Source organism: Chiloscyllium punctatum, chromosome 9 (genome assembly GCF_047496795.1).
Source record: "Chiloscyllium punctatum isolate Juve2018m chromosome 9, sChiPun1.3, whole genome shotgun sequence".
Taxonomy (NCBI): domain Eukaryota; kingdom Metazoa; phylum Chordata; class Chondrichthyes; order Orectolobiformes; family Hemiscylliidae; genus Chiloscyllium; species Chiloscyllium punctatum.
Window position 1 is genome coordinate 103,381,378 of NC_092747.1, and position 27,916 is coordinate 103,409,293.

The window sequence follows — 27,916 nt, forward strand, 5'->3', positions numbered from 1 at the left end:
TATAACATTACAGCCAGCACGGATTTGTGAGGGGTAGGTCTTGCCTTACAAGTCTTATTGAATTCTTTTGAGGAGACCAAGCATGTGGATGAGGGTAAAGCAGTGGATGTAGTGTACATGGATTTTAGTAAGGCATTTGATAAGGTTCCCCATGGTAGGCTTATGCGGAAAGTCAGGAAGCATGGGATAGTGGGAAATTTGGCCAGTTGGATAGAGAACTGGCTAACAGGTCAAAGTCAGAGAGTGGTGGTAGATGGTAAATATTCAGCCTGGAGCCCAGTTACAAGTGGAGTTCCGCAGGGATCAGTTCTGGCTCCTTTGCTGTTTGTAATTTTTATTAATGACTTGGAAGAGGGAGTCGAAAGGTGAGTCAGTAGATTTGCAGACGATACGAAGATTGGTGGAGTTGTGGATAGTGAGGAGGGCTGTTGTCAGCTGCAAAGGGACTTAGATATGATGCAGAGCTGGGCTGAGGAGTGGCAGATGGAGTTCAACCCTGTCAAGTGTGAGGTTGTCTGTTTTGGAAGGACAAATAAGAATGCGGAATACAGGGTTAACGGTAGGGTTCTTAGTAAGGTGGAGGAGTAGAGGGATCTTGGGGTCTATGTTCATAGCTCTTTGAAAGTTGACACTCAGGTTGATAGAGCTTGTAAGAAGGCCTATGGTGTATTAGCGTTCATTAGCAGAGGGATTGAATTCAAGAGTCGTGAAGTGATGTTGCAGCTGTACAGGACCTTGGTAAGGCCACATTTGGAGTACTGTGTGCAGTTCTGGTCGCCTCATTTTAGGAAAGATGTGGAAGCTTTGGAGAGGGTGCAGAGGAGATTTACCAGGATGTTGCCTGGAATGGAGAATAGGTCATATGAGGATAGGTTGAGAGTGCTAGGCCTTTTCTCATTGGAACGGCGAAGGATGAGGGGTGACTTGATAGAGGTTTATAAGATGATCAGGGGAATAGATAGAGTAGACAGTCAGAGACTTTTTCCCCGGGTACAACAGAGTGTTACAGGGGGACATAAATTTAAGGTGAAGGGTGGAAGGTATAGGGGGAATGTCAGGGGTAGGTTCATTATCCAGAGAGTGGTGGGGGCATGGAATGCGCTGCCTGTGGGAGTGGCAGAGTCAGCATCATTGGTGACCTTTAAGCGGCAATTGGATAGATACATGGATAGGTGCTTGAGCTAGGATGAATATTCGGCACAACATCGTGGGCCGAAGGGCCTGTTCTGGGCTGTATTGTTCTATGTTCTATGTTCTATTACAAGGTACAATTCAGTGAATATATATAGTGTTATGAAAGCAGCAAAACATTATCTTTACTAAATAGATTCAATTAAAATAATATTTTGAGTGTCGTTAAATATTAACCCTTTTGAATATAATGAATGTTGTCTTGCTATGCTACAGAGGATCAATTGCAGGGCTGTTTAGTTGCATTGTATTTCATTTCTCATTGCATTGCAGTTGTGATGGAAAGCCATTATAATAGTTGTTAAGATATGTTCTCATTCTAGTGATTCAAAATGTGTTGTAAAACACATAATGGGAGGGAACACTTTGAAATTTTTGCAGTTATGCATATTATTAGAACAATTTATACTAAATACCCTTATTCCAGTATTGCTTGCTCACACATTATGTTTGAAGGAGTGCGTATTCAATGATAAGTCCTCAGAAGGATATTCTGGGATGATACCTGCATACTCCCACAGACCTGGTTGAAATTCACTGTTCAGAAAAGAGCAGAGCTGTTCTTGCTAATATCAGTATTCAACTGGTTCAGAACATAAGAAACCAGGCTCTGAAATCTTAAAAAATATTTTGAGCTTAATGTGCAAGATAGAAATGTTATTGTGACATCTTCAAACTAAAATTAATTATAATGACAATCTAATAGTCAGTAAAAACTGTAATCATACTATTTTCATGCCATAGTTTATAAATTCTTATTAAGACTCAAAGGACGTTAAAATCAAATCTTAATTCACAGAGGAGGTATTAATTCAAGTTCATCTCTAGCATGCTGGTTCATATACAAATGTCTTTTCTTGATAAGTCAGCAGTATAGAAACACGTTTGAAGAGGCAATGATGGTATAATGGGAATGTCACTGGATAAGTAATTCTGAGTCCTCAACTAATCCTTTTAAAGGCCCTCTTGTCATGCAGTGGTAGTGTCCCTACCCCAGATTGAGAGGTCCAGTTCAAGCCTCACTTCTTCTAGAGGTGCATAATAATATCTCTGAATAGGTTGATTAGGAAAATAAGTTAAATTTTAAAAAAAACATGTTTTAAGCTCTTATAGTGATAAACATTTGTATAATTTGGACCAGTCTACGTTAAGTTGCTCAACATATTGAAGTGAACTTCGCCAACCCATACACAGGCACCTGTTAAGGGAACAGGATCTTTGCACTATATTGATCAGAGCAGGAGCCAATTATTATCCCTTTCATTAGGCAGCAAAATATCTACAGTCTGTATCACTCAGGAGGCTCTCTAAAGGGCCAGCTAGTTCAATTTGCCTTTTTGAACAACTGCATAGAAATGCTAATTTAGCATATTCACAAATGATAGCTCAATTAAAAATTACCGGAATGGGATTTTGAGTGTTTTTGATTAATCAACAAAAGCAGTGCAACTGATTCATTATATGTTTTAACAATGTGATTCCAGATCTTGGCATGTTATTAAGGCTATCGACACACAGAACAATTTGCAATTCTAAAGCGCATTTAATGTAGTTAAATGTCCCAAGACATTTCGCAGCAGCTTTCTCAAAATAAGTTTAAGAATGAGCTGTGTAATGAAACAATGAATAGGTGACCAAACAGGTAGATATTTTATTAGATTCCCTACAGTGTGGAAATAGGCCCTTCGGCCCAACAAGTCCACACCGACCCTCTGAAGAGCAACCCAACCAGACCCATTCCCCTACATTCACCCCTGACGAATGCACCTAACACTACGGACAATTTAGCATGGCCAATTCACCTGACCTGGACATCTTTGGACTGTGGGAGGAAACCGGAGCACCCAGAGGAAACCCACACAAACACGGGGAGAATGTGTAAACTCCACACAGACAGTTGCCCGAGGGGGGAATTGAACCCAGGTCTCTGATGCTGTGAGGCAGAAGTGCTAACCACTGAGCCACCATCTTAAAGATGGAGAGAAAGTTGTTGATACAGAGATACTCTAGAATGTTGGACTCTGGGAGCTGAAGGCACAGCTGTCAATGGTAGAGTGGTGAAAGCCAGAGATGTGTAAGTATGAATAATGTAATTACTAAAATAACAATATCGCAATTTTCAAAAATATACATAATATCCTGATGTTCAATCTGTGATTTCTATTTTCCCTGATATCCTGTCGAGTATGCAGTTGCAAAAGTAAAATTTCAAACCATGCCTTTCTTCATTGTAAAACATTATTAATTGAAATTAATGAATAAAGGTTCAGCCAGTAATAATTGTATTTCCGAATATCTGCACATAAAATGATTTCCATGAATTTCAAACAAATTGTCGTTACTCTTAGTACTGATATTTTAGCTGCATGTGAAATATGTACTCAGGATTCCAATATGCTCAGTGATGTTACAATCTTGCCACCTAATTGTCTTATCAGGTGCCACGACAATAGAAAAATATGACCTGAGAACAAATACTTGGACCCAAGCTGGAGTGATGAATGGCAGGCGGCTGCAATTTGGCCTTGCTGTCATAGATGATAAACTTTATGTGGTTGGAGGCAGAGATGGCCTGAAGACTTTAAACACTGTGGAATGTTACAACCCTAAAACAAAGACCTGGACTGTTTTGCCTCCTATGTCAACTCACAGACATGGACTCGGTAAGAAACGTGCGGGTTTCAGTACATGGAAGAGAATGGAATTGTTAAGTGCTGACTGTTCTGAATGATAATCTTTTTTAAAAAATTATAAAAGGATAGTTTTCAATTAGAATTCCCTTCTATCTTCCCCCCACTTACCCTCCAAAAATAATCAAGGTGTTAGTTGAAAATTTACAATCATTTGGTTTGATTTCTCACAGTTTTTGGAACATTTTCATACGAAGCCAGTTTTTTTTCAAAACCACTCTCACATGATTGTCGATGTTTTATTTGTAAAATGTTTTATGTATTTATAACTGGAAATGCTAAATGGGTTACAATGCTTTTATTTTCGTGTTTGTACTATTTTCAGTTGAATGAGCTTCATTTTCATATCAGACACTTGGAGGATTCTGTACTATTTGGAGAATAATTGTGTAAATACCTGTCTTTTTTTCTTATTCATTCATGGGATGTGGGCATCACTAGATGGGCCAGCATTTATTTCCCATCACAATGCTGACAGAGCAACTGAGGGACTGGTTATTTAAAAACTGACAATACCAGACTAAGACAGACACTTCCTTTAAATAACCTTTCCTGTTATTTGAACAAAGCTGACAGTTATTTGTTACAGACACGGAAAAAAAAAACTGAGGGAACATTCTGAGGTGAATATGAGAATCCCTGAGGAGCATTATAATTCCTGTGGCAGTCATGGAATAATTTCCATTCTCATCAATCTTGATATACAGAGAACAAGAGACTTATAAAACCTAAAGTTTAGCAGCAACCCCCAATATTAGCAATGAATTCCAGGTTTTATTTGACAAGAGTATTGAATAAAAATAAATCTCTGTTTTTGCAATATGAATATGTGAGCAGTGTAGAATCTGCAATGCAATCAAGGATGTGATGTAATTGAGCATGATTAAAGTTCTAGTTTAATGACTTTAGTTCTCTGATTAAGTTAGTGGAATTTAATGTATTAGAAATTACTAGAGAGAGTGAGAGAGAGAGATTATGGTTATGAAAAGTAGTCATATGGATATGTTGCTAGATTAATAAATTCTATCCTGGCTTAGAAACAGTTCTTGTTGAATATTTAATCCATTGATATTAAATGTAATGCATTTCTCCACTATAATAAGGAAGTTACTTACTAGACTAGCATAATACATTGATGAGTTATCACAGATGACCAGTCATGATCATATTCAATGGCGAACAAACTGGAAATGCTAAATGGGTTACAATGCTTCTATTTTCGTGTTTATACTATTTTAAGTTGAATGAGCTTCATTTTCATATCAGGTACTTGGAGGATTCTGTACCATTTGGAGAATAATTGTGTAAATACCTGTTTTTTTCTTATTCATTCATGTGGGCATCACTGGAGGACCAGCATTTATTTCCCATAACTAGTTGCCCTTGAGAAGGTCGTAGTGATCCGCCTTCTTGAACCAAATGGTGGACTTAAAATGTCATTGAATAGAGAGAACTCCAGATTTTGTCCCTTCCAAAACATTGAAGGAAAGGTGTTACATTCCCAATTCAAGTTGATAAGTGGCCTTGAGGGGAATTTACCGATTATGGTTCTCCCATATATCTGCTGCCTTTTTCCTTCTTGGTCATACTGGGTGTATATTTGGAAGGTGCTGTCTCAGGCATTTTGGTGAATTGCTACAGTGCATCTTGTAAGTGGTACACAACTGAGCATCAGTGGTAGATAAAGCATTTGTTGGTGTATGCAGTAAAAATCAAGTGGACTGTTTTGTTCAGGATGCTGTCAAGCTTCTTGAATATTGTTGGAGTTGCACTGGTCCAAGCAAGTGGGGAGCATTCCACCATACTTCTAACTTCTGCCTTGCAGATGATGGACAGGCTTTGGGGAATTGGGAAATGAGATACTCACTGCAGAATTCCTAGTCTTTGAGCTGCTATGGTAACCATTGTATTTCTATGGTTAGTCCAATTAAGTTTCTCGTTAATGAATCCCCAGAAGGTTGAAGGTGTGGGATTCAGTGATGATGATGCCATTGAATGTCAAGGGGAGATAGATACACTCTCCTGTTGGTCATTGCCTCACAATTAAGTGACACAAATGTTACTTGTCACCTGACGGCCAAGCCTATACATTGTCCAGGTCTTGCTACATTTGAACGTCAACTGATTCAGAATCCAATGAAGTCATAGAATCATTAAGTCAGAGAAATGTACAGCAAAGAAACAGACCCTTCGGTCCAACTCATCCATGCTGACCAGATATCCCAGCCTAATCTAGTCCCACTTGCCTGCATCCGGCCCATATCCCTCCAATCCCTTCCTATTCATATACCCATCCAGATGCCTTTTAAATGTTGCAATTGTACCAGCCTCCACCACTTCCTCTGGCAGCTCATTCCATTCACATACCACCGTCTGTGTGAAAAACGTTGCCCCTGAGGTCTGTTTTATATCTCTCCCCTCTCACCCTAAACCTATGCACACCAGATCTGGACTCCCCCATCTCAAGGAAAAGACTGTCTGTTTATCCTCTCCATGCCCTTCATGATTTTATAAACCTTTATAAGGTCACCCTTCAGCCTCCAACACTCCCTTCATGATTTTATAAACCTTTATAAGGTCACCCTTCAGCCTCCAACACTCCAGGGAAAACAGCCCCAGCCTATTCAACCTCTCCCTATAGCTCTGACTGGTGCTAAACAGTGTGACCATCAGCCAACTTCCATACTTCTGACCTAACAATGAAGGGAAGATTGTTGATGAAGCGACTAGATGAATATGCCTAGGACATCAGAACTAATTGGAGAGGGGTTCCTGTTATGCAGTAGTAATGTCCCTATCTCTGGACCAGGAGGCCTGTTTTCTAGTTCTAAATGTGAAATATTATTCATTCATAGAAATGTTCAGTCATGGATTTATGAAGACTGAAACCAGACTCTAATCTTCTCTAATCAATATCCCCCATCAGAAGTATGATCTGCAAAATTTTACTTATCTCCAAATTTTGGAATGGTATATTTGGCTGCCCTGTCCAACAATCATTCCACTCCTTACTCTAAACATGTGCTTGTTAACCAGAGTGACAAGATCAAAATGAGTCAAAGAACTAAACTTTTTTGAGTCTCCCTTTGTTCTTAGATTCCAATTGAAGATACCCCAAGTACAAATCATCAAGATCACATCAACAAATGTTTACTATTTTGGGGGAATTGTTTGTACTTGTTTTCTCACAGAAACAGAGGGGTTAAAATTCAATAAATATCCAAACTGCATGAAGAATCCTGTTTAGTCCGACATTTAATTATGAAGCTATAACTGTACCACTTACAATTTCCCGTCCATTGAGTTGAGTGCCTGGGAAATCGGTCTCTCCATCTGAATATTTCTGACGAGCCACCACAACTGGAGAATGCCATTAGTGCCAGGTTTCAAAAGCTTTTCAATCAGTAGCTGGGGTCTTGCGCTTTTTTTCGTTGTGAGCTTGGAGGTGAGAAGGAAATTTATCTGGTGAGCCAGGGACAGATGTAACCCTGCCTCCAGTAGAATTCTTGGGTCAGAAAGCACAGTTGACCTTCCTATCCCAGGATATTGAGGTCCTTAATTATCAATTAATGACCGTGTAAGGCTTTGTCACAGATTCACCGAACTGTAGATGGGCTGTACCATGCTGGGGACAGCAGAGGAGCTCATTGGTTAGCACTGCTGCCTCACAGCACCAGGGACCCGGGTTCAAATCCACTGTTGGGCAACTGTAAGTGTGGAGTTTGTACATTCTCCCCTTGTCTGAGTGGGATTCATCTGAGTATTCCAGTTTCCTCCAATAGTCTAAGGATGTGCAGGTTAGGTGGATTGGCCATGCTAAATTACCCAGTGCTTAAAAATGTGTTGCTGGAAAAGTGCAGCAGGTCAGGCAGCATCAAAGGAACAGGAGAATCGACGTTTCGAGCATAAGCCCATTTCTGATCTCCAGCATCTGCAGTCCTCACTTTCTCCTAAATTACCCAGTGTCCAGGATGTGCAGGTTAGGTGGATTAGCAATGGGAAATACAGGGTTAGAGGGATAGGGAATGGGGCTGGGTCTGAGTGGGATGCTCTTCGGAGGTTCAGTGTAGACTCAAATGGCTTCTGTGTAGGGATTCTATGATGCTATGCAGCGTGCATAGCAGCTAAAACTGTGTGGCCAGCTCATCACTTGTGGGAAGGAGGATGATGAGCTGTTGTTCAAAGGCACTCTGCCTCACTGGGAGATTGGACATCGGGAAGACTGGGGCCAGCAGTGTGCCAGTCGACTTCACACTTCATTTGCTTCTGACTGCCCCACACCCTGCCACAAACCCCCACTATACCTCCACACAACCTTTGTCTCAGCGAGGTCACTGTGCCTTCCTAAGTCTCCAGGGAATCTTCCTCAAGCAGCGGTAGCCATGGTCCCCTCTGTTGTGCTGTCGAGCACAGGAGCTGGCAGTAAGATGAGATCCTGTGCACGCTGACCAGGTACAGCCTGCTGGTGGCCTAACCATAGTCTGAACAGCATTTCTCCTTAAAATAGACAATGTGGTTCACTTGCAGGTTGTCTAGTTGGCTGGTGAGAGTCTTGATACCTTGACAAGGTTCTTCCTCAGCGTATCAGTGTTTCACCTGGTCAATCCCCGTGAATGATCCTATTGTCAATCAGTAGTTTTCTTCTCACAATTTATCATCCTTTCTGACGGGCTCACATTGTGCACGGCATGAACCCACATGGGCTTGACATCAGTGTTCAATATATAAAGAACTAAAACTTTCATGCTTTCATTTGTTTTATGGAGAGTTTCCCTTCACGAGCCCTGTGGGCTGTCTCATGCTATCAGACAAAACTAACGTGGTTAAGTACCTACCATATCTTGAAAGTTTATCTCTCATCTCACACTATCATCTGATTCTGTCAATGATCATTGTTCTCACCACTGCCTGAATATCCTGGAATATATCAGTGTTCCTCGTGCCGCCACCACCACCAAAGGCCACAATGCATCTACACAAGCATTAGCATTGCAGAGCTGTCCTGCATGGGCAGCACACAGTTTGGTTCATGTCATTGTATGTGACAAGGGGAAATAGATGCCCTTTTTTCTGGCAAAATTTGGATAACCTGGTGGACAGGATAATGTAGAGAAGGGCCGCCCTCTTCTCTCAGGACTGGCAAAGGAGACTTCACTACCAGATACTGCCATCTTAGTCTGATGCTGCTACCTGAGTTATTGTCATCTCCACAGTTTGGAGGAAAGCTCAAGACTGAAAAAGGGCTAATGATCATCTCCACTCCAACAGAATAGATGTCCTCATCTCTCTCTGCGACCTCACACTCATTGTATTATAGAATCCCTACAGTATGGAAACAGGCCCTTTGGTCCAACAAGTCCACACCTACCCTCCGAAGAGTAACCCACCCAAACTCATTTCCCTACCCTATTATTCTATATTTACCCTTGACTAATGCACCTAACCTACACATCCCTGAGCACAATGGGCAACTTAGCATGGCCAGATCACCTAACCTGTGCATCTTTGGACTGTGGGAGGAAACCGGAGCACCTGGAGGAAGCTCACACAGACATGGGGAGAATGTGCAAACTCCACACAGTCATCCAAGGGTGGAATTGAACCTGGATCCCTCGTGCTGTGCTGTAACAGTGCTAACCACTGAGCCACCATGCCACCAGTACTCACTGCAATGACCTCTCAACAAGGCTCGTGCTATACCACTCACACTTCTTCCCCCAGTCACACTCTCCACCCTAATACCCTCCAGGGTGCTGCTCAATGTTGATGGCAAAACCCTATCCCCTCCACCCACCCATATGGCCCGGTTTCCTCACATGCACTGTCAATCCCCTATCTATGTTGTGTTACCTCCTTCATATTGTATTCACCTCTGTATCCTATGATTCTGCCCCAATTCCTCATCATTAACCTCCCAGCCTCCCACAAGCAGTGCCAGTTCCCTGATAGCCCCTTCTCCACTTGGTGTTTATTATCAGAGATCTCAGACTATATGTGGACCACTCCTTGAGCAACTTAGCTGGAGAGCCCCAATGATAAGTGACCAAAGCACTGTGTGATATCAATGCAGTTTCTGCACAGCACTTACAGGACTGATCCTGACCCACCGCCTGGACTGATTCCATGACTGTGACCACCCTAACTAGATACCTGACTGTGCCCAATTCCTGAGACTGATATTGGTGGTTGCACTTGACTTACTTGGTTTTCCCAAGATGATTCATGCTAATTGCATTGTGTCTAATAAACCTATAGCTGGGCCCTTTAACAGCTTCTCTGAATGAATCCCAGTTTCTGTGCTCTTATTAATCCTTTGAACCTCATCCATGGCTTCAATTAAAGATCTGTTCTCCTATTGTGGTCTCAATACTCTCCTTGTTTTCTTCTTCCATTAGAGCTTATCTGCTTGGTCTTCTAAATTATCCCTTTATTGCTTTGTCATATATCTATTGCTCTGACCTCAGTTTAAATTATTTCCCTGTGCTTAATTTTCCTAATGATGGTAATGACTTGTGCCCACCACATTTTCCCCTTGCACTCCAAGGATCTTCATTTCACTCACAGATCCAGTATCAGATCACTATCTGTGGCTGAGACTCGAACTGGGACTGTTCCTAAACGTAATTGATATCTGATGCAATCTGGTGTGACTGGCACTTTTACCACTGCACTTATCTCACCAGGTCTGAAGAGTTTCTTCCCTTGCTGGTAGATGTAACCTTGTAGAACATTGTCATGGGGTTGTCTAAGCTGGCTACTTGATTATTCAACTCTTTTGTGCTGCTGTCTGTCTGCCCAAATCATTGTTAAAACTGTAAGTGGAAATTTTGTCTGGCTTCACTGGAATTCATTCTGTGCATCTAAGTCAAATTCCAATCCGCACCACCACATACCATGTTGTATGAGCATGCGATGCCAACCGTTGTCAACATGTGCTTGGGTAGATTTATGCCACCATTCTCCTTTATTGATTAGGTCTAAAAGGCCTACTTTTCCTGAAGCGATAGACAAAGTCCATTACTTATTTTAATCAGAGGAGGCTGTTGTCTTAATAAAGTTGGAGCTTATGACAAGATGGAAATCAAGTAAAAGTAATGTAACTAATAGGGATGCAGTGCCATAGTGATAATATCACTGGACCAGTCATCCAGAGACCCCATTTACTGTTGAGTGTATTTCTCAGGGTATTATGTGGTGTTCAGTCAAACTTCCTGGTCAGATTTCCCCACCTACATACCTCTGGGGCCATATTTAAAGCCCAATTCCATACACTTCAGTTCATGCTGCAGTCTAGGAACTATCTCTCATACTGCAGGGTCACAGGTCAAAGCAAACAGGACAGGAATCCAAAAATGCTGGATGATGAAAGTGGTCAAGAGAAGAACAGTGCTTTTTACTGCTGACTACTAAAAGAAACCATGCCAAGTGGCCCAGTCAGCCTGGACAGAATTTGCAGCACTGTTAGTGCTGTGTTCAAAGTGAAAAACGATGCCCAGCAGTGCCATAAGAAGGACAATGAACTTCTGTGCTGCACAATGCCACCACCTTTATTCTGCTACCGCCTGTCCAAGGTCCAGCCCTCAGTCTACCTCTGCCACTGCATGTCCTCCTTCCCAAGTATGGTCGACAATAGCTCAGTTTTGCATGCATAATTTCTGCTCAAACCTCTTGCACATCTTGTCCTCCCAAAGTACTGAAAACTCTTACCCCCGTGCATCCTAAACACTCACTGAGGACACTTTACCACCTCTCCTGCTCTGGCATTGCCACCAATTGTTATTTCATCCACTCCCATCAGACTCATTCTCATTGTCTTATTGGTGAAAAAACTAGTTTTTGCATTCCCCCTGCCAAACCTGCTACCTCACTACCCCACCTCATACCTCCCCTTCCCACACTATCCCAACAGCAACATGTCTGACCTGCCTGTAATCCCTGGACCAATTACACATGGCCTGTAGGATTAACTGTGGCCGAGCCCCTGTCATGTAATCAGATGACTCCCTTGACTGACTTTGATTGTATGCCCTGGCCTCTTTTCTCTCAGTAATGATTCTTCCACTTTGACTTTCACACAGCACCATTTAACTGAAGCACGCGCAGCATGTTTGCCATATAAGCTGCAGTGTAGCTTGGATGTTGACGTAGCACATTGTCATACAATGGCCTGTCTATACCTCACTGAAACATTTACTGCTTAGAGATCTACACCACCACAAGCTACCATTCCTTTTCCTTTCCCACAAAAAGCAATCTAAACCACAAAAGCTGTAACTTGGTGATATAGTCAATAGCACTGACGAAGCAAGCTAATCGCCATAAGAAGTGTGACTCCAGGTCAGTGCGGAAGCATCCTGTAAAGTGGATGAGATATGTGGTTGTCTCTGCATGCAAAGCAACCTGGCAGAAGGATATATTTGTAGGTGTCCGACAGCTTCAGAGTAAAGTGTTGAAAGCTTAAAGTGGTGCGGGAGTTGGTCCGACAGCAGGCATAATGCAGTGAAGCTGGTTTCTTACTGATACTGACTTGAATGGATGAAGAATTGAGGAGGATATTTGTCCTGGAGCATGGAGGGGACAGTGTCACTAAAGTGAAACAGTTCGATGAAGTCCGGGCAAATTATTCGACGAACTGTAGCCACAAGGTGCCCACCATGTTTTACCTGCTGGGTTTTGGGCTGTCGAGTTGCACAGTGGAGGAAACAAGGAAACAAAAATAGAGATGTAAATAGGGTAAATCATGGCAGTAAAGAGATATGACTGCATGAAAATAGGATCATTGCCAGTACTCAAGCGTAAGAATCTGCACTCTCCATCGAAGGCTTCTGGAGAAAATCAGGGAGCATTTTCTTGATGTCAAGAATGTGGGACTTTCATTCTCATTTAATTTTGTCACCATACTTGCTCTTACAGGTTGCACAGCAAGGAGATGAAAATTTTGCCCAGTTTTCTTCACGTTCAGTGTACCTTTTCACAGCCTAGTTTAGTTCAAAATATTTCTAACTCAGCCTACTCTTCTACTTCACGACAATGTTCTATCTAGCCCCCAACCCACGATTCCATGATGTAATGAATTACCATTAATTAATAGTCTCAGAAAATATAATGCATAGATCCTTTTAACAATGCATTTTGTTGAAGTAGGAAATAGATACAAGATAACAAACCTCCCCCCGACACCTAATACTTTTTATTTGAACCGAATTACAATCACCCCCAGCTGACTAAGTCACTTCATTCTCCCAAACGTATCTAATTTTACATTGGGGAAAACAACACTGGAAGATTGAATCTTGCTACTTTAGTTAAATACCTGTAAACAGCCAGAAGACATACTAACTAATCTGACGATTCAGTTAGAAGTGCTATTGTTGAGTGCCTGATTGGACAGTACAAGGAGAGTGGTGAAAGGTAAAAGTGATGGTCTGAGATGAGTGTTCAGGTTATCATTATAGATACTAGACCAATAGTTATTGTCGACAGTACTGAGGACAAGCAGAGGAATAAGCACAAAGGATGAAAGCTAAGAATGAATATTATTGTTAAGAGTCATGGAGAGGTAAATGATCACCATAAAAGTGCTGGCCTTTACAAGAGGTGTATTTTTACTGATGACTATTGGACTTAAATATTGGCAACAAAGGTTAGGCCTGGTCAGAGTTAACTTGCAGCGAATAGTAACACATTTGCATCTGAATGTTGGTTTCCAGACCCAAGCTCCACTTCTGCTTGAGCACAAAAATCAAGCCTAACATTTGAATGTAATTTTGAGTAAGTATTGTATTGTTTGAGATCTGTTTTATGTTTGGATTTTTCTTTATTCAGTCATGGGACATAAATGTTACTGAGTAGGCCAGCACGTATTGCTCATCTTATAATACCCTCAAGAAAGTGGTAGTGAGCTGTCCTCTTGAAAAGCTGAAATCCTTAGAGTGTAGGTGCACACACAGTGTTATCAGAAAATAATTTTCAGGAGTTTGATCCAGCAACATTGAAGAAATGGAATTATAGTTCCAAGTCAATGCTGCTCGGAGGGGAACTTGCAGATGGTGATGATCCCATGCATATGCAACCCTTGCCCTTGCAGATGGTGGTGTTGTGGGTTTAGAAAGAGCTGTTAATTGAGCATGGATAAGTTGCTGCAGTGTATCTTCTAGATGGAGCCCATTGCTGCCAGTGCTTCAGTAATGGTGAAGGATATTGGAGAAGGATGAAGTTGGTGGATGGGGTGCCAGTAAAATGGGCTGCTTTGTCCTTGATCATGTCACTAAAGTAACTCCACTATTTAGGAAGAGAGCAGAGAGAAAACAACAACTTACCTATACTTGTTTAACATAGAATGGGGAAAACATGCTAGAGCCTATTATAAACGATGCAACACCAAATCACTTGGAATGTTGGGCAACATTAGCATGGATTTACAAAGGGAAGTTTTGCTTTACAAAGCTAATAGAATTCACTGAGGTTGTAACTAGTACATTGGATAAGAGAAAGCCAGTGGATATGGCTTTTCAGAATACTCAGGCCCCACATAAGAGATTAACATGCAAAATTATATTGCAGCGGATTGGAGGTTATGTACTAAAATGGATTGAGAACTGGTCAGCAGACAGGAAACAAACAGTAGGAATAAATGGGTCTTTTTCCAAGCACAGGCAATGACTATTGAAGTGCTGCAGAGATTAGTGTTTGGATCCCAGGTATTCATAATAAGCAAATCTTTTATAAAGTAACACTTATGGGACTAGGAATAAGTCAGTCAATCAACTATTCCGGTTGATGAACAGGTCCACACAATCAGTGTAAGAATACCACTAACATAATGCATGAGGTATATACATCACTATTGTACTTTATTTACAGCATAAATCACTTAAATAATAATTCAACTTTGCCTTAAATAAAACTTACCAACAAACTGCCTTATCATTCACACTTCAACTGACTACATGGATATCATGGAGATCACAATGATACAATAAAGCTCTGTGGGTCTGGATGTAGGTTTGCTCACTGAGATGGAAGGTTCATTTCCAGATGTTTTGTCACCCTACTAGGTACCATCTTCAGTGGGCCTCTGGGTGAAGCACTGTTCGTGATTCCTGCTTTCTATTTATATGTTTTGGATTTCTTTGAGTTGGTGATATCATTTCCTGTTCTTTTTCTCAGGGGGTGGTAGATGGGGTCTAACTCGATGTGCTTGTTGATTCAGTTCTGGTTGGAATGCCATGCTTCTCGGAATTATCGTGTGTGTCTCTGTTTGGCTTGTCCTAGGATGGATGTGTTGTCCCAGTCGAAGTGGTGTCCTTCCCTATCTGTATGTGAGGATACTAGTGAGAGGGGGTCATGGCATTTTGTGGCTAGCTGATGTTCATGTATCCTGGTGACTAGTTTTCTGCTTGTTTGTCCAATGTAGTGTTTGTTACAGTTCTTGCATGGTGTTTTGTAAATGACATTAGTTTTGCTTCTTGTCTGTATAGGGTCTTTCAAGTTCAGTAGCTGCTTTTTTAGTGTGTTGGTGGGTTTCTGGGCTACCATGATGCCAAGGGGCCCGAGTCATCTGGCAGTTATTTCCGAGATACCTTTGATCTAGGGAAGGGTGGCTAGGGTTTCTTGACATATTTTGTCTGCTTGTCCAGGTTTGTTGCTGAGAAATCTGCAGACTGTGTTCATTGGGTACCCATTCTTTTTTAATACTCAGTATAGGTGATTTTCCTCTGCTCTGCATAGTTTTTGTTGGCTCATTGAAATTATGTTCTGATGCAGCTTCATTTGTGGGTGTTGGGATGATTGCTTCTATAGTTCAATATTTGGCCTGAATGTGTTGTTTTCCTGTAGCTGCTGGTTTGAAGTTGCCCATTGGTTGATCGGTCTACTGTGACATCTAGGAATAGCAGTTTGTTGTTGTTTTCCTCCTCTTTCATTAATTTTATGCCAGTAAGATGGTCTTGAAAGTTTCCTTTAATTTGCTTTGTTTAGTCATTACAAAGGTGTCATCCACGTAGCGGACCCTAAGTTTGGGTTGGATGGTTGGCAGAGCTGTTTATTCGAGTCTCTCTGCATTACTATCTCTGCTAAGAATCCTGATATCAGATATCCTATGGGTGTTCTGTTGGTTTGTCTGTAGGTTTTGTTGTTGAAGGTGAAGTGTGTGCTAAGGCATAGGTCCACTAGCTTGATGATACTGTCCTTGCTGATGAAGTTGGTGGTGTTTGGAGTATGTGTCTTTGGGTCTTCTAATAGTGTAGTCAGTGCTTCCTTGGCCAGGTTAATGTTGATTGATGTAAACAGGGCTGTTACACCCCCTGAGAAAAAGAACAGAAAATGACATCACCACAGGAAATGAAGTCACCAACTCAAAGAAACCCAAACATATAAATAGAAAGCAGGAATTATGAACAGTGCTTCTCCCAGAGGCCCACTGAAGACGTTACCTAGTAGAGTGATGAAACATCTGGAAATGAACCTTCCAGCTCAGTGAGCAAACCTACATCCAGAACCTCAACTTGAGCTATGAATCTTCTCAAAACTCACAAAAACTCTATGGTTTTTTTATGGAATGTAGGTTTTTCCAGTTAATCGAGAGTGCCAGGTGATAAGATGATGTTTAAAACAAAGTTTGCTGTGTATATTATTGATTTTAGATGAGGAAATCACAGATCATGTCTTCAAGTATGTAGGGAACACAGCCCTGAGTAGGATGATATGCTGTGAAGAGGATGCAGAGAAGTTTCAGTATAATTTGGACAAGTTAAGTAAGTGGGCAAATACATAGCCGATGAAGTACAATGTGGATCACTGTGAGGTACCCAAAAGAGACAAGCTGGTTATTATCTGAATAATGATAAATCAGGAAAGGGAAAAGTGCACTGAGACCTGGGTGTTCTCAGACACCAGTCACTGAAAATAAGCATGCAGGTATAGCAGGCAACGAAGAAGCTAAATGGTATATTAACCTTGATAATGAGAGGATTCAGGTACAGGAGGATGGATATCTTGCTGCAACTGTGCCGAGCTGGGGTAAGACCACACCTGGAGTATTGTGTGTTGTTTTTGTCTTCTTAGCTGAGAAATAACATTCTGGCTATAGATGTGGAGGAGCCGGTGTTGGCCTAGGGTGGACAAAGTTAAAAATCACACAACACCAGGTTATAGTCCAACCAGTTTATTTGGAAGCACTAACTTTCGGAGGGCTGCCCCTTCTTCAGGTGGTTGAGAGAGTGAAAAGAAGGTTTACCAGACTGATCCTGAGGATGGTAGGACTGAAGGATGGGGAGATACTGGATCAATTAGGACCATATTCTTCATGAGTGTTTTGAAGAATGAGGAGGATCTTAGAAAAAGCTATAAAATTATAACAGGATTAGACAACTTAGGTCTAGAAAAGATGCTCATCATCTATGGATAAGTGGGCCTTTTAGGACTGGACGAAGGAGGAATTTCTTCACCCAGAGACTGGTAATCCTGTGGAATTTACTGCCACAGAAAACTGTTGAAGCTAAAACACTCAAAAGAAAGATGTAGACATAGTTCTTAGGACTAAAGGGGGCAAAAGATAGGCGAAGAAAGTGGAAACAGGGTACAGAGTTGGATGAACATCCATGACTATATTGAATGACAATACAAGCTTGAGGGGCAGAATAGCCTATTCTACATTCACATTGTGCTTCAAAGCTGAAATGATAAACTGAGGTTCCATATACCTGCTTGCATGGGTACATGAGGTCCCATTGAAAAAAAGAGGTAGTTATTTCTGGTATCCTGACCAATATATATCCTTCAGGCAACATCAAAACAACTAAATTCAAGTCAATTCCAATACCAGGGAATTAATTAAGTGCAAATGAGCTGACATTTTACCTAATTTCCAACAATGATGACACTTTAAAAGGTATTTCATCGACAATAAAGCAATTTACAATGTCTGATAGTAATGAAAGAAATTAAGTAAACTTAAGTCCTTCTTCATTATCACAACTTAATAGCAATGTATATTACACTATTTTGGTGCAAAAAAGTCTTTTAAATTTGAACAGTGGAATGTCAGCAGCAGGGAGTTCAAATAGATTCAAAAGAGTGACAGTTATATAGAAACAGCTTAAAATGATTCATTAGGTATATATTTGTTTTTCCACTGCTCGCATCTGTTTTGCCTTTGCAAAGCCCTTGGGATATTTACATTGTTGAAGGTGCTAATTGTTATTCAGTTCTCTATTGTTAAAAAGTCACTGGGAAATGAATGATTCACATGTACTGGAATTAATAAGAGCATTGCAATTTGACAGTGACCACTTGGAAAGAAAGAGATGATGTTAAAGCAATTCATGTACTATGCCAACAGCAATATAAGTCTGCACTCCCATTCCAAGGGATCATCATAAAACCTCTGCTGGTAATTGCAATATCATTACGACATTTACAAATAGGACAAGTCTCCTAGTTCTACTGTCAGTGTAAAAGCCATTTTATCCTGTAAGCTGAAGCACAAGAAGCACTGATAACATGGGGTTTCACTGGCGAAACATTACTGGGGAAACTGAATGGCCTGCTCTTATACTGATGTTCTCTAATATTATCAGTGCTTCTTGTGCTTCAGCTTATAGGATAGGATGCTTTGACGCTGACAGCAAAACCAAGGGATATATCCTATTTTTAAATGTCATAATGATAGTCAATTATCAGCAGAGGTCCGACAGTAATCCCTGGCTTTAGGAATGTAGAAAATTGCTGACTCGTATTGCTGTTAGCAATGCTGTATAGATAATCTTTGTCATTTGATGAAAAGGTTTTCTTCCAGCCACCAAACTCATTGCAGCTGGTTGAGGCATTGTTCCTCTTTCATTCAAAGATCACTGCTGACATCCTCAGCAAGGCTCCACTCTCATTCTTATTTATTGGCTTTATATTATGGTTTGCATTCTTCCTGTTCATTCTCCTCAGTAAGGTTAAGAGCAAGACATTGTAGTCCATAGTTTCCAACCTGAAGTTGTGACACTTTCCTCCTTTTCTATTTTGTGAACCCCAGATCTAGAAATATAATTTGAAACTTATCCTTCAAGCAACCATTTGGCTGTTGTTCATAGAAATGTTCAGAACCCAAAATTAGTGATGGGAGCTTTGAACATTAGTGATAGCCCCTTTCAAAATGGAACAGTTTGCAGATAGCCAGAGTTAGAGACCATTATAGATTCATTAACATCAGGCAATAAAAATTAACCAGAGATTCTACTTATATTGTCATGAACAAAAATCAAAGTGATTAACAGACATTGTCTATTTTTAATTGACATACATGCAGTGAAAGTTGTGCCAGATCATGTGGCTTTCCAGTGTTGTTTGAAATGTGAATATATCTATTTTTGTGATCAGACTGATATAGAGTCATAGAGTTGTACAGCTTGGAAGCAGACTCTTCGGTCCAACACATTCTTGCTGACGAAATATCCTGAACTAATCTAGTCCTATTTGTCAACATTTAGCCAAACAGCCACCACCGCACTCAGTCTCCTACTTTCAAGGCAATTTTGTATCCAAATGGCTACCTGCCTCGAGATTTCTTGTGATCTAACCTTGCTAACCTGTCCACCATACGTAAGCTTGTCTAACTGCCGAAATCCATGAAGTCCATGTAGATTGAAGAAAAATGAGACAGTCAGTGCTGTGCCAAAGTACTTATTAGGATCTGATATTGTTCCAGCTGAATTGGTTTTGAATAATCTTAAAGTTTTGATAAATGTTACATAGTTTAAATCATAAGTTGGAGGTGCCAGTGTTGGACTGGGGTGGACAAAGTTAAAAATCACACAACACCGGGTGATAGTTCAACAGGTTACAACCTGATGAAGGAGCAGCGCTTTGAAAGCTAGTGCTTCCAAATAAACCTGTTGGACTATCACCTGGTGTTATGTAATTTTTAACATAGTTTAAATCAGTTATGAAACTGTGAAAGACCTGAGTGAAAGAAAAAGCTGAATTGTTTTCCTGGTGTCAAATGTTATTGATAAATCAGGCCAAAGGTTCTTGAGAATTACATTGGAATGTAATTGGAATACCATTGACATAAACTGAGATGGTGAATCCTTGGTGACAATTTCATCTTCTGCATCAACACGAATATGTATTTGAGATGACCGCAGTGGAGTAGGCAGCGTCAGGGGTTCTGGATTAGTGGTGCTGGAAGAGCACAGCAGTTCAGGCAGCATCCAACGAGCAGCGAAATCAAGGTTTCCGGCAAAAGCCCTTCATCAGGAATGGCTTTTGCCCGAAACCTTGATTTCGCTGCTCGTTGGATGCTGCCTGAACTGCTGTGCTCTTCCAGCACCACTAATCCACTATTTGACTTTCAGCATCTGCAGTCATTGTTTTTACCAGCGTCAGGGGTTCTGTCCACCCCAACCACTTTGTTTTTTATTCTTTCTTCATTTCATTTTATTCAGTCTTTTAGATTGCTTTTGACGGCAGTGACATTTTGTGCAGGGGAAGAGTCCAGAGGGAGAGTGATCCTTTATGGGGAGTGTCAGCACAGCGCATGGGAAAGCATGCTGTCATGGGGATTGTGAGCACTGTGCAGGGGGAGAGTGAGGCTTCTTGGGGAATGTGAGCACAGTACAGGGCGAGAGTGAGTCCTCATGGGGAATCAGAGCACAGTGCAGTGGGAGCGTGAGCCCTCATGGGGATTGTGAACACAGTGCAGCAGAGCGTGAGCCCTCATGGAGAATGTGAGCACAGTGCAGGGGGACCGTGAGCCCTAATGGTGAATGTGATCACAGTGCAGGGGGAGCATGTGTGGGCCCTCAGGGGGAATGTGAGCACAGTGTGGGGCGAGAGGGAGTCCTCATGGGGAGTGTGAGCACAGTGCAGGGGGAAAGTGAGTACTCATGGAGAGTGAGAGCAACAGTGCAGGGGGAGCGTGGACCCTCATAGAGAATGTGATCACAGTGCACGGGGAGAGTGAGTCCTCATGGGGAATGTGGTCACAGTGCAAGGGGGAGTGTGAGCCCTACTGGTGAATGTGATCACAGTGCAGGGGGAGTGTGAGTCCTCATGGGGAATGTGATCACAGTGCAGAGGGATCGTGGGCCCTAATGGGGAATGTGAGCACAGTGCAGTGGGAGAGAGATTCCTCATGAGGAATGTGATCACAGTCCAGGGTGAGTGTGTGTGGGCCCTCATGGGGAATGTGAGCACAGTGCAGGTGGAGCGTGGACCCACAAGGGGATTGCGAGCAAAATGCAGGGGGAGTTTGGGCCATCATGGGGATTGTGAGCACAGTGCAGGGGAAGAGTGAGCCATCGTGGGGAGTGTGAGCATAGTGCAGGGGAGCGTGAGCCCTAAATGGGAATGTGAGCACAGTGCAGGGGGAGTGTGGGACCACATGGGGAATGTGAGCACAGTGCAGAGGGATCGTGGGTCCTCATGGGGAATGTTAGCACAGTGCAAGGGGAGCGTGGGCTCTGATGTGGAATGGGAGCGCAGTGCAGGGGGAGCATGGGCCCTCATGGAGAATGTGTGCACAGTGCAGGGGGAGTGTGGGCCCTCATGGGAATGTGAGCCCTCGTGGGGAATGTGAGCACAGTGCAGGGGGTGCGTGGGCCCTCGTGGGGAATGTGAGCACAGTGCAGGGGGAGTGTGAGTCCTCATGGGGAATGGGTGCACAGTGCAGGGGGAGTGTCCGCCCTAATGGGGAATGGGAGCACAGTGCATGGGGAGAGTGAGTCCTCATGGGGAATGTGAGCACAGTGCAGGGGGAGTGTCCGCCCTAATGGGGAATGGGAGCACAGTGCATGGGAGAGTGAGTCCTCATGGGGAATGTGAGCACTGTGTAGGGGGTTGTGGTTCCTCATGGGGAGCATTAGCACAGTGCAAGGGGAGCGTGGGCTCTCATGGGGAACGGGAGCACAGTGCAGGGGGAGAGTGAGTCCTCATTGGGAATGTGATCACAGTGCAGGGGGAGCATGGGAGCTCATGGGGAATGTGAGCACAGTGCACGGGGAGTGTGAGTCCTCATGGGGAATGTGAGCACAGTGCACGGGGAGTGTGAGTCCTCATGGGGAATGTGACCACAGTGCAGGGGGAGTGTCCGCCCGAATTGGGAATGTGAGCACAATGCAGGAGGAAAGTGAGGCCTCTTGGGGAATGTGAGCATAGGGCAGGGGGAGTGTGGGACCACATGGGGAATGTAAGCACAGTGCAGGGGGAGTGTGGGCACTCGTGGGAATTGTGAGCACAGTGCAGGGAGAGAGTGATTCCTCATGGGGAATGCGAACACAGTGAAGGGTGATTGTGGTACCACATGGGGACCGTGAGCAAGGTGCCGGGGGAGCGTGGTCCCTCAGTGGGAATGTGAGCACAGTGCAGGGGGAGAGTGTGGGCCCTCATGGGGAATGTGAGCACAGTGCAGGGGGAGTGTTGGCCCTCATGGGGAATGTGAGCACAGTGCAGGGGGAGTGTGAGCGCTCATGGGGAATGTGAGCACAGTGCAGGGGGAGTGTTGGCCCTCATTGGGAATGTGAGCACAGTGCAACGGGAGATGGAGTCCTCATGGGGAGAGTGAGCACAGTGCAGGGGGAGAGTGAGTCATCATGGGGAATGTGAGCACAGTACCGGGGGAGTATGCTCCCTCATGGGGAAGGTGAGCACAGTGCAGGGGGTGTGTGCGCCCTCATGGTGAATGTGAGCACAGTGCAAGGGGGAGTGTGCGCCCTAGTTGGGAATGTGAGCACAGTGCAGGGGGAGCATGGGCCCTCATGGGGAATGTGAGCACAGTGCAAGGGGGAGTGTGCGCCCTAGTTGGGAATGTGAGCACAGTGCAGGGGGAGCATGGGCCCTCATGGGGAATGTGATCACAGTGCTGGGAAGTGTGGGCCCTCATGGGAATTGTGAGCACAGTGCAGGGGGTGTGTGAATCCTCATGGGGAATGTGAGCACATTGCAGGGGGAACGTGGGCCCTCATGGGAATTGTGAGCACAGTGCAGGGCGGGGAGAGCATGGTCCCTCATGGGGAATGTGAGCACAGTGCAGGGGGAGTGTGTGTTCTCATGGGGAATGTGAGCACAGTGCAGGGAGAGAGTGAGTCCTCATGGTAAATGTGAGCACCGTGCAGGGGAGAGTGAGACCTCATGGGGAACGTGAACACACTGCAGGGCGATTGTGGTACCACATGGGGACCGTGAGCAAGGTGCCGGGGGAGCGTGGTCCCTCAGTGGGAATGTGAGCACAGTGCAGGGGGAGTGTGAGTCCTCATGGGGAGTGTGAGCACAGTGCAGGGGGAGAGTGTGGGCCCTCATGGGGAATGTGAGCACAGTGCAGGGGGAGAGAGAGTCCTCATGGGGAATTTGAGCACAGTGCAGGGGGAGAGTGTGGGCCCTCATGAGGAACGTGAGCACAGTGCCGGGGGAGCATGGTCCCTCATGGTGAATGTGATCACAGTGCAGGGGGAGTGTTGGCCCTCATTGGGAATGTGAGCACAGTGCAATGGGAGTGTGTGTCGACATGGGGAATGTGAGCACAGTGCAGGGGGAGAGTGAGTCCTCATGGCGAATGTGAGCACAGTGCAGGGGGAGAGTGAGTCATCATGGTGAATGTGAGCACAGTGCAGGGGGAGAGTGATTCCTCATGGGAAATGTGAGCACAGTGCGGGGGAGTGTCCGCCTGAATTGGGAATGTGATCACAATGCAGGAGGAAAGTGAGGCCTCACGGGGAATGTGAGTACAGGGCAGGGGGAGTGTGGGACCACATGGGGAATGTAAGCACAGTGCAGCGGGAGTGTGTGTCGTCATTTGGAATGTGAGCACATTGCAGGGGGAGCATGGGCCCTCATGGGGAATGTGAGCACAGTGCAGGGGGAGCATGGGCCCTCGGGAATGTGAGCACAGTGCAGGGGGTGTGTGAGTCCTCATGGGAATTGTGAGCACAGTGCAGGGGGTGTGTGAGTCCTCATGGGAATTGTGAGCACAGTGCAGGGGGTGTGTGAGTCCTCATGGGAATTGTGAGCACAGTGCAGGGGGAGAGTGAGTCCTCATGGTGAATGTGAGCACAGTGCAAGGGGAGAGTGAGACCTCATGAGGAACGTTAGCACAGTGCCGGGGGAGCATGGTCCCTTATGGGGAATGTGAGCACAGTGTAGGGGGAGTGTGGGACTACAAGGGGAATGTGAGAATATTGCAGTGGGAGAGTGAGCCCTCATGGGGAATGCGAACACAGTGCAGGGCGATTGTGGTACCAAATGGGGACCGTGACTAAGGTGCCGGGGGAGCGTGGTCCCTCAGTGGGACTGTCAGCACAGTGCAGGGGGAGTGTGGGCCCTCATGTGGAATGTGAGCACAGTGCAGGGGTTGTGTTGGCCCTCATTGGGAATGTGAGCACAGTGCAACGGGAGTGTGTGTCCACATGGGGAATGTGAGTACAGTGCAGGTGAGTATGGTCCCTCATGGTGAATGTGAGCACAGTGCGGGGGGAGTATGGCCCCTCATGGGGAAGGTGAGCACAGTGCAGGGGGAGTGTGAGCCCTCATTGGGAATGTGAGCACCGTGCAGGGGGAGCATGGGGCCTAATGGGGAATGTGAGCACAGTGCAGGGGGAGCATGGGGCCTAATGGGGAATGTGAGCACAGTGCAGGGGGAGAGTGAGCCCTCATGGTGAATGTGAACACTGTGCAGGGGGAGTATGCGCCCTAGTTGGGAATGTGAGCACATTGCACGGAGAGTGTGTGCCCTCATGGGGAATGTGAGCACATTGAGTGAGTCCTCATGAGGAATGTGAGTCTTCATGGGGAATGTGAGCACAGTGCAGGGGGAGTGTGACTCGTCATGGTGAATGTGAGCACAGTGCAAGTGGAGCATGGGCCCTCATGGGGATTGTAAGCACAGTTCAGGGGGAGAGTGAGTCTTATTGGGGAGTGCGAGCACAGTGCAGGGGGTGAGTGAGCCCTCTTGGGGAATGTGAGCACAGTGCAGGGGGTGAGTGAGCCCTCTTGGGGAATGTGAGCACAGTGCAGGGGGAGTGTGGGCCCTCATGGATATTGTGATCAAAGGGCAGGGGAAGTGTGAGTCCTCATGAGGAAAGTGATTGCAGTGCAGGGGGAGTGGTGAGTCTTCATGGGGAATGTGAGCACAGTGCAGGGGGAGTGTGAGTTCTCATGGGGAATGTGAGCACAGTGCAGGGGGAGCGTGGGCCTTCATGTGGAATGTGAGCACAGTGCAGGGGGACTCTGTGCCCTCTTGGGGAGTGTGAGCACAGTGCCGGGGGAGAGTGGTCCCTCATGAGGAATGTGAGCCAAGTGCAAGGGGAACGTGGGCCCTCATGGGAATTGTGAGCACAGTGCAGTGGGAATGTGAGCCCTCATGGGGAATGTGAGCACAGTGCAGGGGGAAAGTGAGTCCTCATGTGGAATGTAAGCACAGTGCAGCGGAGCGTAGGCCCTCATGAGGATTGTGAACTCAGTGAAGGGGGAGTGTGAACCTTCATGGGGAGTGTGACCACAGTGCAGGGGGAGTGTGTGCCCTCTTGGGATTTTGAGCACAGTACAGGGGGAGAGTGAGCCTTCATGAGGAGTGTGAGCACAGTGCAGGGGGAGTGTCAGACCTCATGGAGAATGTGAGGACAGTGCAACGGGAGTGTGAGTCCTCATGGGGAATGTGAGCACAGGGCAGGGGGAGTGTGGGCCCTCAGGGAAATGTGAGCACAGTGCAGTGGGAGAATGAATCCTCATGGGGAATGTGAGCTCAGTGCAGGGGGAGTGTGTGCCCTAATTGGGAATGTGAGCACACTGCAGCGGGAGCGTGGGCCCTCATGTGGATTGTGAGCACAGTGCAGGGGAGAGTGAGACTTCATGGGGAGTGTGACCACAGTGCAGCGGAGCGCAAGCCCTCATGGGGAATGTGAGCACAGTGCAGCAGGAGTGTGGGACCACATGGGGAACGTGCAGGGGGAGAGTGGGCACTCGTGGGGAGTGTGAGTTCTCATGGGGAATGTGAGCACAGTGCAGGGGGAGAGTGAGAGAGTGAACCCTCATGTGGAACGTGAGCACAGTGCCAGGGGGAGCGTGGTCCCTCATGGGGAATGTGAGCACAGTGCAGGGGGAGAGTGAGCCTTCATGGGGAGTGTGAGCACAGTGAAGGGGGAGTGTGGGACCACATGGGGAATGTGAGCACATTGCAGGGGGAGTGTGAGACTTCATGGAGATTGTGAGGACAGAGCTGGGGGGGGGGGCATGGGCCCTCATGGGGAGTGTGAGTACAGTGCAGGGGAAGAGTGAGTCTTCATGGGGAATGTGAGCACAATGCAGTGGGAGAGTGTGGGCTCTCATGGGGAATGTGAGCACAGTGCAGTCGAGAGTGCGTCCTCATGGGGAATGTGAGAACAGTGCAGGGGGAGAGTGAGCCCTCGTGGGGAATGTTAGAACAGTGCAGGGGGAGATTGAGCCCTCATGGGGAGTGTGAGCACTGTTCAGGGGGTGACTGAGCCCATATGGGGAGTTTGAACACAATGCAGTGGAGAGTGAGCCCTCATGGGGAGTGTGAGCACAGTGCATGGTCAGTTAACCCGCATGGGGATATTTGCGTGGTGTAGGGGAGTACATGTCCTCATGTGGAAAGCCCAGGGTGGAACGACTGCAGACCCATAGCTAAAGGAGGGGTTTAATGTGAAATGTTTAACTTACTTTATTCTTGTATTTTTTATCTAAGATGGCACAGAGGTTGACGACTTTGATACTTTTCACTGTTCTCTTTTACTTCTGTAATTGAGTACCTGTGACAATAAAACATAGTCCTAATCCCAAACCAATCTGAATTTAGGGTATGTTCATTCTATCAAGATCAGGTAATGTCACCATAGTCCTACTGGATGACAGGTTTGCTTTCTTATTGCAGACAGACAGCTGGTGGTGACTTAATCTGAGAGTCACCACACCTCAGGCGAGGGGAGAGGTTGGGAGGGAGAGTCCTTCATGGTAACTTCAACCAATGCAGGAATCAAACCCATGTTTTTGGGGTCACTCTTTTACAAACCAGGCATCCAGCAAACTCAACTAACTGACAACTGACCTGATTGTGATACATCATCTGCATTACACCACTATGTCATATTTCACTTTGTTTACTCCATACAATTAATCCTGAACTATGTAGGAAGTTTGCTACTCAGGATCCATCCCCAGTAATCAATTTACATAATCCCTTACATTCACAAATTGAATCTATAACAAACCACTTTTGACAGTTTTACATCAAATGTGGCATTGTGGCTCAGTGGTTAGCACTGCTGCCTCACAGCACAAGAGAAAAAAGTTTGATTCCAGCCTCGGGTGACTGTCTGTCTGTGTGATTTTGCACATTCCCCCCCCATGTCTGCGTGGGTTTGCTACGGGTACTCTAGTTTCCTCCCACAGTCCAAAGATATGTAGGTTAGGTGAATTGGCCATGCTAGATTGTGCACTGTGTTCAGGGATGTGTAGGTTAGATGCATTAGTCAGGGGACTATTAGGGTAGGAGAATTGGTCTGGGTGGTATACTCTTTGAAGGGTCGGTATGGACTTGTTGGGCCTAATGGCCTGTTTCCACAGTGTGGGGCTTCTGTGATTCTATGATATTAAATGTGCAACTCTACTCTCTAATTATATGAATAATTTCAGATGCAGAGTGACTTATCCTGTTCCTGATATATATGTCTCTTGAACAGTGGACAAGACCTTTTTTTTTGTTACCCTCAGGGAAGATTCCACCGAGTTTCTGAGTTTACAACCCAGCAAGCTTTGTATTCCTTATATCCTTAGGCAGAATTGATATTGCTCAGAAAATAAAATGCATTGCTTTATTTCATGAAGAAGTTCCTTGTTCTTCCTGAGCCCATGTCAGGTTGGCTTGACACCAAGTCTTTGACAGAGATAAATATTTGGCTGTCTTTGTGATCATTAGTCTAAAACAACAACAGACTTTGCAATTGTTGTTTGTCAATGCCAGTGTAAAATGAAAGGAAATTTAATAGAATTCACTAGCTTTTAAGAACTTGGTATACTTTCAGATTGACCAGACA

The 27,916-nt window shown here is 44.7% G+C and overlaps 1 protein-coding gene across 1 annotated transcript in view; it reads left to right on the plus strand.

The window, feature by feature from the left end:
- The window catches only part of LOC140481572 (kelch-like protein 1), a 413,097-nt gene that overhangs the window by 334,064 nt on the left and 51,117 nt on the right, over positions 1 to 27,916 (plus strand). The window contains exon 7 of the mRNA XM_072577991.1: positions 3,630 to 3,854. Coding sequence (XP_072434092.1) covers positions 3,630 to 3,854 — 225 coding nt within the window. The remainder of the gene's footprint in view (positions 1 to 3,629; positions 3,855 to 27,916) is intronic.